This window comes from Lactuca sativa, chromosome 9 (assembly GCF_002870075.4).
Source record: "Lactuca sativa cultivar Salinas chromosome 9, Lsat_Salinas_v11, whole genome shotgun sequence".
Taxonomy (NCBI): domain Eukaryota; kingdom Viridiplantae; phylum Streptophyta; class Magnoliopsida; order Asterales; family Asteraceae; genus Lactuca; species Lactuca sativa.
The window spans coordinates 32,966,889-32,983,144 of NC_056631.2; the positions used below are offsets into that span (position 1 = coordinate 32,966,889).

The 16,256-nt window shown below is 30.2% G+C and overlaps 1 protein-coding gene across 1 annotated transcript; it reads left to right on the plus strand.

The window, feature by feature from the left end:
- The first annotated feature begins 8,937 nt into the window (after positions 1-8,937).
- Positions 8,938-15,515, plus strand: LOC111879375 (insulin-degrading enzyme-like 1, peroxisomal). The gene is made up of 25 exons (XM_023875816.3): positions 8,938-9,173; positions 9,289-9,364; positions 10,159-10,226; positions 10,380-10,471; positions 10,581-10,654; positions 10,747-10,790; positions 10,885-10,936; positions 11,057-11,179; positions 11,249-11,361; positions 11,431-11,686; positions 11,789-11,874; positions 11,964-12,050; positions 12,153-12,256; positions 12,345-12,447; positions 12,535-12,630; positions 12,726-12,915; positions 13,136-13,197; positions 13,464-13,568; positions 13,680-13,881; positions 13,981-14,189; positions 14,269-14,393; positions 14,500-14,551; positions 14,772-14,858; positions 14,938-15,060; positions 15,149-15,515. The coding sequence occupies exons 1-25, from the start codon at positions 9,042-9,044 to the stop codon at positions 15,389-15,391; spliced, it is 2,904 nt and encodes a 967-aa protein (XP_023731584.2). The 5' UTR covers positions 8,938-9,041; the 3' UTR covers positions 15,392-15,515.
- Positions 15,516-16,256: the final 741 nt, after the last annotated feature.

The following is a 16,256-nucleotide window of genomic DNA, read 5'->3' on the forward strand; positions in this document are numbered from 1 at the left end:
CTTCCCTATCACCCTATTTATAAGTTTATGTGCATCACAGCTTATACATATACATATATATTCACATGCATGATACAAGCAACTGAAGTTAATCCGAAAATAAGATCGACATTAACTTGCATATGCATGCATTCAATGTAGATTAGATCCACCATTTTGACTTAATTAAAATATAGATCACTTTTCATTTTATGTAAAAAATAAAATTTGGATTCTCTAATTTCGTGAATTTTGGGAATTTAATAATGTATGTAAAATTCAGATATAAGAATTTGTGTATTAAAAATACTAAATCCTTCAGTGATAGTCAGTTGTTTTGAACAAACGGGTTCCTTGGAAACTAGATGTAAGCATTAAAGATGTCACATTGTCACGTTACAGCAGAAAGAAATACGGCGTATGATGAGCGGGGCACCTCATGCATGTGCTTATATAGTAAACCACAAATTATGATTAGAGAGATTTTAACTTTATTCTAATATCTTATATCTTTTCTTTTAACATGAAACTTGAAATTTTCAAACATATACTTTTCTCATTTTCAATATGATTATCAATATTTTAATAAATAAAAATCGTAGTCTATTATTTCAAACTGTTATAATATTATGGTTGTTGTAATGTAATAGTTTTGTAGGAGCCTAGGAGGTCAAAACAAAACCCGCTTTATTAAACAAACATTATGACTTATGAATACTTGTAATCGTGGTTATTTTGAAGAGGATCGTAAATTAGGGTCATAGGAACATGTGCAATAGTCCATATGTTTACACCATATATAATTAACTAGGTTATAACGGTTGACAAATTAAAATAACACAGAGATTATAAAAATCGGAATTACAAAATTTCAAACGTTCAAAATACTTTTGTGAATCTGTAATGAATGAAAAAAGAAACATCAATTAAGAATCTACAGTTATACAAAACCAAAGTAAAACCAAATTAAAAAATAAAAGGATAATAACAAATATACTTTCTGTTAGAAATTGGGTAGGGTTATAGTGGAGATCTGGATACCCCTTAGATCGTGTAAGCATTTTCTGAACTGATATTTCTACCATATTCCCGGGTTATAAGAAATTCAACCGACGATAATCTCAATGGGACACTTACACTACAAGAAGATTGGGCAACAGCGGCGACACATGTCGCCGCTAAAGGTTAGGTGTGTCGCCGCTAATACCTTTAGCGACGACATGTCGCTGTCCTTAACAACCGTTAGATTGAAAACAAATCGGACGGCTGGGGTGAAAATGACGCGGATCGCTAAATGAAAGCATTAGCGGCGACGCCTTTAGCGGCGACAGCCAGCAATAGCGGCAACACGTAACGCGTCTTTTACGTGTCGCCGCTATTGCTGGCTGTCGCCGCTAAAGGCGTCGCCGCTAATGCTTTCTTTTCTTGTAGTGTTACGAATCTAGGTACAGAAAACATACGTCAAATTGTTAGAAGATTCTGAGTTCGTATAAAGAAAAAACGAGAGCTAAAAGGACATTGTTTCTCCTCAAGAGGAGAGTCGATTATATAGAAAACGAGATGTAGGAATACAGACATAAGCTGAAATTTATGCTGGCTAAAAGGCAATAAGGCTGGTAAAATGAAAAAAAAACAAAAGTTCCTGTGGGTGAGGGTATTATGGACGAATCTACCATTGTCCTAAAAATGGTTGGTTTGGAGAGCTCTACATTACATTTTGACTGCAATTTGGATGAAGCTGATGGTTCAGAAAAATCTGAAGTGGTGGATAATTAAAAAAAGGAGTTAATTGACCGCTGCAAGTTTTTGGACGATTTTACCCCCAAAATATCTTAGAAGCTTAGTGGCACCACATTGTCTCTTGGTGGATCGTTTTATCAATCAATCAATATACTACTCCTGATGGGCATAGATGTGGAGTGAACATTGAAATGGATTGAGCTACAAAGTTACAAAGTTACTATTAACATTTGGAGCTACAACCGAAATAAAGAGATATCAGTCTTTAGTTCTGAAACCTTGCAATCTGATGTGTTTCTCATTTGGTCTGGTGCCTTGGACCAGTGCCTTACAATTTTGTAGTCTATCTTAAACCTTATAACTATTTCTATTATTGTCTCATTTTGTATAATTTCCAGCTATGCATTGGATTTTAATTTATATCTAAATATATTGTCGTTTCAAAAAAAAAAAAAAAAAAAAAACATGATAACTGAGATGCTTTGAAAAGCCAAAAGACATTTACAGTTCCAAAAAAGTTTTAATATCGTATTTTATATATTTTTAACTTCAAAAAGCTTTTCATAATTTAAGTATATATATTGAAAATGTTAGCAAAATCGAGATCTTACTTAAAATCGTTTTACGTTTAACAAGATCTTAATCGTAAGATAGGATTGAGATCGTAAGAGCCTACCAAAATGAACTTATATTCAAATTTGCTCGCAACATATTGTAATCAACTTTAACTTCTTAAGCATTACCCATAATTTTTGTTGCTACAAACCGTAAACATTAAAAATAAATCATCTTAATTTGAAGTAAGATTATTTTGATCATATACAAGTAAAGCGTAGGATCACAAAAGGATTATTATGAGTTTGCTCTAACTCGAGATGAAATTAATAAAATTGTGATGTTCTAATAGACTTCTTGCAACTTGTGACGCTTGACTTCAAGTTGAATAGACGGATTATCGATACTCAGCTAAACAATAAGACTAAAGAGGTGAGATCGGGGTCGTAGCGTGATCCGTATCGTTTTTCACTTGTAAAGATCTTAAAATTGTTAAATCGTAAGATCAAATCGAGATTTTAACAACCTTGCTTGAAACCAAAATATCAACATAATTCCATTTAAAAAAAACTGAAACATACTAACAATCGCCCATTGAGAATGCCAATGTTTAGTTATTTGATACTAAAATCGCATCGACTTATTTCAACAGGTCAACGAACAAATAAAAATGGATACTAGATACTAAAAGGGAAAAATGCATTTAATAGCAATAAAATATATTTTATAATAAATAAATAAATAAATTATATTACTAATGTTTTTATTTAGAAGAAAAAATATGTAAATTCTACACATATACATCCAACAAAGGCAAAACATAACAACAATAACCTTATACGCTAGACATATTTTTAGGAATACCACATGTTTATAAGAAACATGGACCAAAATATTATAAACAAATCACCCCCAACAACATATACCTTATGATGCTAATTATTAAAAGATCAAGTGAAAAAAACTTGTACTTGTATTTAACCATTCATGTTAATATATAAAATACAACAATCATTTTTTGTTGTTGTTGTTGTTTTGTTAAGTGACTGATATGTTTACAAAGAAAGTTAATCTTTGAATAGAAATTATCTGCCGCTTGGTGAAATAAACTATTTGTTGGCTGTCAAAAAGAAACTAATCACGAGGTGTTGTATTTTTATGGTGTAATAGTCTTATGGAAAAACACTAATCGCCGAAAGAAACTATATCGCGCAGCTGCACCACGGGTATCCTAATATATATATATATATATATATATATATATATATATATATATATATATATATATATATATATATATATATATATATATATATAAGCTTATGTTATTCTATTCAAAGTAATTATTGTGTTATTGTATGCATAAATATGGACCAATTATTTTACTTATTTTAAAAAAGTGATTAATACATATTATTGAATTAAATATAATTGAAAAATACCATCTAATTTGACTAGAATGGTATTTTAGTCAATTAATATAGATTTAATAAATGAAATTTGGATATTTTATGGGATCATAGATTCTATTAATTTTAAAAATCCGATTTTTACTAATTATAAGGTTTTTAATTCAGACATTTTGACAGAATATGTTTGAGTATATTCAAAAATAAAAATATTCTAGAACAATAAAATAATAAAAATATTCTTGAACATATTTCTTGATCATGACTTTAAAAATTTCTTGTAAAATAACAAATTATCGAACCAACAATTGAAGAATTAAAACAAAAATTACGTTAATTCTTATAGAACACATGTAATAATTATTAAAAATTACATTTATTGTTAAAGAATAAAACTAAAAAACTTTCAAATCGGAAAAAAATATCAAAATCTAACAAATACACTAATTCATTCTAAAAGAATAATGTTGTTGGGAAACACTTTTAATTTTGTGTTCCGTTCTTCAAGCATCAACTTCTGTAAAAACAAATTCAATTGTAGTTTAAAATCCAATAACACATTAGCAAATGATAAATAAAAAACTATATTCCTTTGGAAAAATATGTGGACTTGTTAGCTGCACCAAAACCAATAACCAAAAATTATAGAGCATGTATAATCAATAAGAAAATATCCATATTCCATTCCAACAGAATTAGAATTCGTGTTTCCATTCCGATAAAATTTGAATTCGTGATTCTATTCCGATAGAATTGGATTTGTATAAAATACACAAACCGATTTAATGCTTCTAGAACATCAGAAAGGGGCGAGATTAATTTCTAGTTTGTTTCAGAAATCATAACAGAAATCAAAAGCATAATCTATTTGAAAAGAAATAAGAGCGAACGCCACATCAAAAATAAAATCATAGTAATATAATAACAATTTAGCAAACATATGAAATCAGAAATTCAGAATAACATAGAATCGGAAATTAATCAACATCAAAAAATTATCAAAATCACAACAACATCAAAACCTAAATCACTGCAACATCAACAAATTCATATCAATTACCAAACATCAGATTTGAGTTCTTTTTAGAGTTGCCAACATATATTGAGAAACAAGAACAGAGATTATGCAATGAATATGGAGATGTTTATGAATTGAAAGAGGTTGTTGATTTGGAACTAAATTGGAGGCAGGTTCTTAAGGAATATAAGAGTGAATGGTCCTATGAGGATAAAACCAATAGGTATATCACCTCAAAGCTAGTTGTTGGAAAGGTCTAAAGATGAAAGGTACTTGCAAGAAGCGAGAGTGCTCGAAAGGTTTCCGGCAAACTTATTACCGGAGAAATTAAGCGTGACCATATTTGCACAGTTGGAGAGAGAAACAGACAAAACTGAAGAATCAGAAAGTTTGTTTTTGATAAGCTTAGAGAACAAAGGCTAGTGCATGTCAGAAACAACGACTGAACATTTACAGTCGCCGATAAATTAATTGTTTGAAGCGAACAAGAAGAAGAAGAGAAAGAAAGGTTCCTGTAGAAATAGTTTTCGGCGAAATAAATATCAGAGAGGTTTATTGTACCGGAGAGATACCCACCGGTGAGATTGACGGCGGTGATGCGACTGTCTTTCGAACAAACAACCCCCCGCCATGAACACGCCGACGACGTCGATGTAGACGTCCAATCTGATAAAACACTGTTTGTATCAAAATCAACCGACGATTTCCTGAATGACAATATCTCTGAACATTGTCTTCTTAACTCATAACCAAAGCAGAACAAGAAAAAAAAGACTGTCTCTTTCAAGATCAACTTCAAAAAAAAAAATCAAGGGTGTGAGGTCGATTTATGAAGGGGATAAATTTAAGGTTAGAAAAAGTCAATTTGATATAAACCTAGAGAAATTAGGTTAAAAGTCAATACCATGATTATAGAAATTATTTTTGGAAGTTATTAATCATATTACTAAATTACCCTTTTTTATTTATTTAATTATTTAATTTTGATTGCCCCACATTTATGAATACAACAACATAATAATTACTTTAAATACCTGAACCTAATGCTCTCTCTCTCTCTCTCTCTCTCTATATATATATATATATATATATATATATATATATATATATATATATATATATATATATATATATATATATATATATATACTAATAAATAAAACCCATTTTCTGCCACATGTCATGTCCTCATTGATTTGGACACATGGCATCTTAATAGATTTTTAGAATTTATTTATTTCCATATGGAATTTTCTGATTTGTTCACATATCATAACTTATTTCGGTTACAATATTAAGAGAAATAAATGCTTTCTTGAAAAAGAAATGATATATTTATAATGTAATAAATGACATAATTAATGAGAGCTCTAAAATTGATATTGATATTAAATTTAATGTTTAAATATTGATATTAATTTTTTATTTTTAATAAACCCGTGTAGTACACGGGTCTTACACCTAGTATATATATATATATATATATATATATATATATATATATATATATATATATATATATATATATATATATATATATATATATATATATATATAGAGAGAGAGAGAGAGAGAGAGAGAGAGAGAGAGAGATTGTCCCTCCTCGCTTCGTGGGGAACGTATGTGATGGTTTGCTTTTTATGTTCTAGCCACATAAAAGAAAAGTACTATTATTCATCATTTTATCGTTTTGTATGCATAGTTTTTTAGGGGGACTAAAGTTGCCGACATAAGAAAGTCTAGGGGTCAAACCTGCAAATATGTCAACATTAAGGGGTGGAAATTGTTGTTGTTCAAATTTGAGGGGATAAAAAGGACATTTTACAAAGTAAAAGGATGGAAAGTGGCATTCTTCAAAGTAAAAGGTGTAATCTGCCATTCTAAGGGGTGTAGATTGCCAATATACGAAAATACAGGGACCAAATATGCCAACATAAGAAAGTTTTTAGCTAAAGTATGAAATAAGAAAGTGGATTTGTGGCCAAACTAGGAAATAATAAACTTTTATGCCCAAATTATGAAACATAAAATAATATTACTCGTAAAGATTTGCTTTTTTTATATAGTGTACGAAAGTATATGGACAAAATCTGTCGACATAAGAAAATTGGACAAAGTATGAAACAGGAAAGTAGATTTGTTGCTAAAGTATGAACTAAACTTTTGTAACCAAATTAGGAAAACAAAAAACAATAATATTCATATTGGAATTGTTTTTTATTATATGACTAGAAATTGCTCCTTCCTCATTGTGGGATGCAGGACAAAAGTTTGTTTTTATCCCTTTTACAAGACATAATCTGTACATTTTTTATTAGTTAGGAAAACTTTTCTAAGTTTTTAATGTAATGGACCAAAGAATATAATATTTAAAGGGAAAACTGCAATAAAGTACTTACATATTAACCTTTTAATCCATTTAGTCTTTATTTCTTTTTTTATTCAATTAAATCTCATAAACCGATAATCATATTCAACTCAATCCGTTTATCTGGTCCAAAATTTACACTTTTGGCACATATTTTAAATTTTATTATAAATTTGGTCCAAAATTTCTCATTTTGGCCCAAATTTTAGAATTTTGTTATTAATTCATCCTAACTTTAGTTTTTTTTACAACTTTTTTTCTCAAAATAGTGTTTCAAATGTGTCTTTTCTTTATAAAATCATATTTATACAAAAAGAAAACATATTTTCAAATAAAAAATCTTATATTTTCTATATAAAAACTTTTTTGTATACGAAATACTTATTTATAAAAATAGGTATTCATTAAGTACATAAATATATACAAATCTTTTTTCATAATAAAAATGTATACAAACATATATTTTACAAAATAAATGTATACAAACATCAATTTTATTATAAATACATTTGTATGCAAACATATATTTATAAGAAAATATATACATACACCTATTTTATAGTAAACTTATATATTTCTTTTGTAAAAAGATATTTATATGCACCCAAATAAATGTTTATATATATTTCTTTTGTAAACACATATGTATATATATGTTTTATAAACACGTATTTTATAATAAATGCATTTGTATTCAAACATGTTTATATATAAAATGTATACAAACACGTATTATATACAAAATTATTCAAACACGTTTTTATAAAAAAAAATGTACACAAAGATGATTATATATATATATATATATATATATATATATATATATATATATATATATATATATATACACACACACACATAGACACGTTAGTATGAAATATTTGTTTGTTTACATTTTTTAAATATGTGTTTGTATACAAATGTATTTATAATAAAATATGTGTTTATATACACTTTTTTTGTAAAATACGTGTTTGTATACATTGTTTTTATAAAATGGATTTGCTATGTACTTAATAAATACCTATTTTTATAAATAGATAATTCGTATACAAACAAGTTTTTTATAAAAAGTTTTTATATAGAAAATATAAGATTTTTTTTGTAAAAAAATATGTTTTTTTTTGTATAAATATGATTTTGTAAAGAAAAAACATATTCGAAACAAATTTTTGAGAAAAAAAAGTTGTAAAAAAAAGTAAAGTTAGGAGGAATTCATAACAAAATTCTGAAATTTGGGTCAAAATGACAAATTTTGGACCAAATTTGTAAAAAAAATTAAATTCGGGCAAAAAGTGTAAATTTTGGATCAAAATTGTAATAAATTTTGAAACCTGGGCCAAATATGTAATTTTTAAAAGTTAGATGACCTGTTAACCATGTTAAATGGTTAAATTAAATACGATTATCGGTTTTTGGGACTTAATTGAATAAAAAAGATATAAAAACTAAATCGATTATAAAATCAATATATAAAGATTTTGTTGTAGTTTTTCCATATTTAAATACATGTATATTTCTGTAAAAAATATGGTGTATAAACCTTTTTGTAATTAATTTTTTCATAGGGACCAAGTCTGCCAATATATAAAATAATGCTTAAAGTCTAAAATATAAAATATAAAAAAATACATATGAACATTTTTTAAATTAAATGGATATTTTTATAATTTATTTTTTATATAAAACCAAACCTGTTAAAATACAGAAAAAAAAAAAGAAAAGAAAAGATTAAAGTCTAAAACCTAAAAATATACTAGTTGTTATTTTTTTTTATATATAATAAATAATAAAATAATAATATGCTATAAAATATAATTTAGTGATGACTTTAATTTTGTTGTTTATAAATTCTTTAACAAAATTTAACGTGTTGTTTTCAAGTTTTGGTTTCGGGCCCTATACGTGTTCCGCCGCTGCTATCTCCACCGTAAAACAAGACTCGGAACGACGACCGGTGCAGCAAGAAACCATGGCTGTCGGAAAGGAAAACGTGGAGGTGGTGGAGATAACCAAGCCCCGAACGGACACAAGAGACTACAAAAGAATAGTCCTTCCCAACTCTCTTCAAGTTCTTCTCATCAGTGATCCTGATACCGATAAGGTCTATCGTTGACTCAATCATACCAAAATTTATCAGTTTTAGGGTTTTTTTTTATTACTTTGTTGATGAATAACTACCGACTATAATGAGATCGACAATCCATTTGTTTTCTCAGTGTGCAGCCTCGATGAATGTTGGTGTTGGTTCGTTTAGCGATCCTGAAGGTCTCGAAGGCCTTGCTCATTTTCTTGGTGCGACATACTGTTCTTCCATCTCTAATCAACTATCAATTTTGTTGATATTTTCTTTTTGCAGCAGATTGTGTTTATGTGCTTTACTTGAAACTGAAGTTATATATCCGACATCATGATCATGTTCATCAAACATTGGAAGCGTTTAGCATCATATTATGTTCTTAATCAAATAATCAATATAAAAACTTTGGTTCTTCATGATGATATTGGGATTGTGAATGGAGGAACATAGTCCTAACTGTTTACATTGTAAGTTTAGGTCGAATGAATTGATTTATTACTTCAAAAGTGATAAAGTTTTGAAATATTCAAGAAAATATGGAATTCCATTAAAATTTATACATAAGAAATACTAAAACTGAGAAAAATTGGTGTTTACTTATTTGAAGTCATTTTTGAATCTCAATGGTAATAGGTGATTTCACCTTGAAAACCTGTAATTTCTATCAAATCTCATGTTAATAAGATCTTTTAGAATCTCCATGAATTAACTTGCTTATAAATCATTTCCACTTCTTATTCCTTTCTTTCTGTCTGGATGAGTTAGGGTGCCTGCCTCTTTGAGGCTAGTCAATCACCCTCTTGAAGCAATAATTTTAATTCATTTGAAATGCAATCTCTGAGAAACCAACATGTCCATATGATCACATAGTTGCATTTGTAATTGATTTGTTGACTATAATTTTCATACAATTATCTATATACTCAGTTTTGGAGGTCAGAATATAACTCAAGATTGATGAGTCCGATGTTTTAAAGCTCATTTTAATTCTTTTAAAATTGAATTGCAGAACACATGCTGTTTTATGCAAGTGAGAAGTACCCTTTGGAGGATAGTTATTCTACATACATATCCGAGGTACTTGATATTGTACTTTTCCTTCTTCCCATTGGTACTCATGTTCTTTCATAGAAGATGAATCACAAAGATGCATATAATGATCTGTTCTTGTCTAGCTTATTATCAGATCCAATAATTACATTTACTCAAATATATGTTACCTACTTATAGCATGGAGGTCGTACCAATGCGTATACATCCTCTGAGCACACCAATTACTACTTTGATGTTAATGCTGACTGTTTTGAAGAGGCTTTAGATAGGTACATTTCACTTGTTTTTGACAATTCTTTAATTTGTTCACCGCATTCCCATTTTGTCCTTGCAGAATTCAAACTAATCTGTTTTTGTATCGTGTCTTTTGTTGTATAGATTTGCACAGTTCTTTATCAAACCACTAATGTCATCTGATGCAACTACAAGGGAAATAAAAGCCGTTGACTCTGGTCAGCATTGATTTAACAAGTTGATTGTTCAATTATTGTGTACTTCTATTGATGATCTTTTAGTCACAACCTCTTTCCACTCTTGTATGCAGAGAATCAGAAGAATTTACTCTCTGATGCATGGAGAATAAATCAGGTAATGTTGATTTTTACATATAAAGATTGTGGTTAAGTTGATTCATTATAAAAATATCTCTAACTTCCTTCTTTGCCTTAATTATACTTTGCAGCTGCAAAAACATCTTAGTGAAGAAGGTCATCCATACCACAAGTTCAGTACAGGTTAGCATTTCACATTCTTTCTTGTTTAATCTGTAAAAGATCATTTATTATGGAATATCTGTATTAAATTTAGGTTTCTGAAACTGCTAAATAACAGATGTATTGCTTTGTATCTCATAGGGAACTGGGATACACTTGAGGTAAAGCCAAAGGCAAGAGGGGTAGATACAAGAGATGAACTCCTCAAATTCTACAAAGAAAATTACTCAGCCAACCTCATGAATCTTGTTATATATTCAAAAGGTATGCATGTGTCATGTTTTTATAGCCTTAATTAACCCATTGTGTTTAATATTATTATCTGCACTCCAGAAAGCTTGGATAAAATTGAAAACAGGGTACTGAGCAAATTCCAAGAAATAAGGAATATTGACCGCATCCATCCGAGTTTCCCTGGTCAACCATGCACCCCTGAACATCTTCAGGTCTGAGTCCTTAAAGCAAGCTTGTTTTGCTTTATGTATCATTTGTATGATTTTGGATTTATTTATCAGGTTATTGTGAAAACTGTTCCTGTAAAACGTGGTCACAAGCTGAGAATTACATGGCCAATGACACCTGGCATTCATCATTACATGGAAGGGCCAAGTAGGTATCTTGGCCACTTAATTGGTCATGAAGGAGAAGGATCCCTCTTCTATGTCTTGAAGAAATTGGGTTGGGCAACAAGCTTATCTGCTGGTGAATCAGACTGGACTATGGAGTTCTCTTTCTTTAAAGTGGTCATTGAATTAACTGATGCTGGCCATGGTCAGTGTTTCCACTCTTCTACTCTTCTACTCTTCTCTCTCTGTGTGTGTTTTTTAATAGATATTGACATCATTTGTAATATATGTTTCATGAAAACACCAGAAAATGCTGAACTTATAATTGGGCTCCTTTTCAAATACATTACACTCTTGCAACAATCTGGTGTTTGCAAGTGGATCTTTGATGAGGTACCTGAAAATGCTCGCAAATATTATCATATCATGTTCATGCCTTTTCAATTTTCTAATGATGTTATTTTGATATATGATCCCTATAGCTTTCCGCAATCTGTGAGATGACTTTCCACTATCAGGACAAGATTCCTCCGATTGATTATGTGGTGAAAATTTCATCAAATATGCAGGTATTTTGCACCTTTGTGTCATGATTTGTGGCAAGTTAAACTTATATATGAAGTTATTGTGTTGTTTACTTATTCGAATAATCATTTTGAACAACATTGCAGTTATACCCTTCAAAAGATTGGCTAGTTGGATCATCTTTACCTTCCACTTTTTCCCCTGAAGTTATTCAGTCTGCACTAAATGAGCTCACACCAAACAATGTCAGGTAGCGTATCATCCATCTATCAATGAGTTTGTTAGTGTTGGCTAAATTTATATTATATGATTTCTCAATTATGCCCTTCTGTTTCCAGAATCTTTTGGGAGTCAACAAACTTTGATGGACATACTGAGCTGACAGAGCCATGGTATGGAACTGCATTTTCTGTTGAAAAAATCACGGCTTCCACCATTCAGGTATTACTTTGACTTTTCTTTACATGTGTTTGACCTTGTAATCAAAATTATTTAAACCCTAATATCACACATGTAAATAAATTTCAGGAATGGATGAAAAAAGCTCCTGAAGAAGACCTACATTTGCCATGTCCTAATGTGTTCATACCTACTGATTTGTCAATTAAGAATGTGAAAGAAAAGGTGTGAATTGTGATTGGTGATATAGTTTTGAAGTCATATCTCTATTATTATCTTCCCCAATTTAACTCTGTTGTGGTGTTTTAAATTCTAAACAGGTGAATATTCCAGTTTTATTGAGGAAATCACAATATTCAAGATTGTGGTATAAGCCTGACACAACATTTTCTACTCCAAAAGCATATGTTAAGTTGGATTTTTACTGCCCATTTGCTGGCAGTTCCCCTGAAGCAAATGTTCTTACTGATATTTCTACACGGTTATTGATGGATTACTTGAATGAATACGGTTAGTGCTACTCACAAAAGAAGTTTAAGTCTACTTTTCGGTTTATTTCACTTGATAAATAGGTTTACAGCATCTGTTTTATGGCTTTTGTCTGATATAATATATTAATATTATTTTAACTCTCTCTCTCTCTCTCACACACACACATATATTTATTTGTTTACTATTGTGGTATTACATATTACATTCTAAATAAATACTTGTTATTTGTAAATTTCAGCTTACGATGCTCAGGTTGCTGGTCTGTATTATGCCATTTCTCACACAGATGATGGTTTTCAGGTACAAAAATTCACTATAATTTTAGTATTTTATTATGTTTAGGGATTGTTTCTTTTGACCTTAATGAGCTTAATGGGTTAAGCGAAAAAACATGGCTTAATGTATTAGAACACTAACCCTTTACATATTTGCCCTTCTTTTTACCACCCAACTCCTCTCACGTTGAAATTAATTTAAAATTTTAAAACTTGTTAACAATTACTATTAATATCTTATCTCTTGACACTTACTCTTTACTTGTGAACTTGTTTTTATTAACAATTCAGGTGACTTTGACTGGATATAGTCACAAGTTAGAGATCTTACTCGACACTGTAATAGCGAAAATTACAACTTTTGAAGTAAAATCAGACAGGTTCTATGTGATCAAGGTAAAAAAAATGGCATAGTTACTTATTATGTTAATGACTATCCACTGTTGTCGTATCTCATGTTACTTATGTATGTATGTATGTATGTGTAATTACATGTCCTTTTTGTAGGAATTGGTCATGAAAGAATATGAAAATTACAAGTTTCAACAGCCATATCAGCAGGCCATGTATCACTGCTCGTTACTTGTAAAAGATCGATCATGGCCTTGGACTGATGAGCTTGAAGTTCTTTCTGTTCTTGAACCTGAACATCTTTCAAGATTTTATCCTCAAATTTTGTCAAGAATCTTCATAGAGTGCTATGCAGCAGGTTTTTATACCATTATTACTCTATGCAGTTGTGTTTTTTCTTCTTTTGTTATCTAAAGATATATATAGCTTTATCATTGTGCTTAATTTGAACGACCAGGGAATATTGAATCAATTGAAGCCGAATTAATGATTCAACATGTTGAGGATGTACTTTTTATGGGGACAAAACCATTGTCTCAAGCTCTATTCCCATCACAGCATCTGACAAATAGGGTGGTCAACTTAGAAAAGGGTGTTACATATTGCTATAGTAAAGAGGGTCTGAATCCAAGTGATGAAAATTCAGCTCTTCTTCACTACATTCAGGTAAGCATAGTTTTTCAAGTATAATAAGACATAATGATGAATGAAATTGCTAATTGTTAATTGTGTATAATATATACAGGTACATCAGGATGATTTTAAGTTGAATATCAAACTTCAGCTGGTTGCTCTTATTGCTAAACAACCAGCCTTTCACCAACTTAGATCAGTTGAGCAACTTGGTTACATCACTGTGCTTATGCAGAGGTATATGAAACACTTGCACTTGTTTTTTATATTTTTATAAATGATGGCCCAAGTCTCATTTTGGATTTTTAATGAGAATCAATATTTATGAAATTGAATATATTAGGAACGATTCTGGCATCCGTGGAGTGCAGTTCATCATACAATCTACAGTAAAGGTGGGATCTTTGTCGTGTTATTTATTTATTTGTATAATGTATGACTTGAGTAATGTTGGTAAAATGGTATTAAAGATTTCCAAGTTGCCCAATGAAAGATGATAGAGAAATAAGAACACAAAAATATACGTGGAAAGAAAAACCACAGAAAATTCGTTATATGACAAATTATTACAATCACATGGCATTGATACTAATCTGGTTTCTTGGACTTTAACAGGGCCCTAAACATATCGAGTCAAGGGTTCAAGCATTTCTCAAGATGTTTGAGACTAAACTCTATGAGATGCCAGATGATGAATTCAAGGTCACAAGACTTATTTGGAATTTTCGTATGAAAATATGAAATATTTTTATTGATCTGAATATCTAATATAATGGTGCAGAGCAATGTTAATGCACTGATTGAGGTGAAGCTTGAGAAGCACAAGAACTTGAGAGAAGAATCCAGTTACTTTTGGCGAGAAATCCAAGATGGCACCCTCAAATTTGATAGGAAAGATCATGAGGTTTTTACAAATTTGGCCTTTGTGAATAATACTATTAGAATATTATTTATTCAGACAGAATTTAATCGTTGGCAATGTAATGAGACAGGTGGCGGCATTGAAGCAGTTGAGCAAGGCAGAAATGATCCAATTTTTTGATGAACATATAAAAGCGGGTGCACCACAAAAGAAGGCTTTAAGTGTGCAGGTGTTCTCTACCACACACGCTACAGAGGACACAGGAGATGCAGGCGAGGGCAAAATTGTAAATATTGAAGATGCTTTCAGTTTCAGGAGATCGAGGCCTCTTTACGGGTCCTTCAAAGGAGGTATCGGTCATATGAAGCTCTGAGGTCTTTTATTTATTTTCAATCAACACAATTAAAAGAGCTTGCTTGTTACATACTATTAAATTATATGCACTATAATTTATTCTCTTTTACTTTCATAATGACATATTTCCTTATTTATCTTTACCTCACCTCAAAAGTACTTTTACTTTTCGCATATTTACAACTTTACCATGGAACCACTTCTATATTTTAAAATTATGCTGTTTCTAAAATCCCTTTTGGAAACATGGATTCGTCTTACAAATTTGTTGCTGTATAAACGTATACATCTCAAAACTTGCTCTTCTGTAAGACAATCCCTTTCAACTTTTAAGAAAGTTGATGTCAACAATCGTCACAAATTTATCCTTCGTGTAATACATATCAATATCTTACAAAATTTATATCAATAGATTTTTGCTTTTATAAAATGTGTGGTAATATTACGTATTTAAGCTGGATAAAAGAAAACAATTATATATTTTAGAGTAAATTACACGATTGGTCCTTATGGTTTAGGGTAATTTTCGCGTTTGGTCCCTAACTTATTTTTTTAACTCGGAAAGTCCCTACTGTTTATTTTTGTTACGCCATTGGTCCCTACTCTTTGTTTTTGTTACGCTCTTGGTCCCTATCTTACGTAAAAAGACTATTATTTAAATAGGGAAAAATGGTGAGGTAAGTAAGGTAAAGTGAGGGGATAAGGATGGTGGTGTGTTTATTTAAATAAATTAAAAAATCAAAGGCAAAATAGATTTTTTAGGTAAGACAGGGACCAAACGCGTAAGAAAAACAAACAGTAGGGATCTTCCGAGTTAAAAAAATAAGTTAGGGACCAAACACGCAAATTGCCCTAAACCATAGGGACCATTCGTGTAATTTACT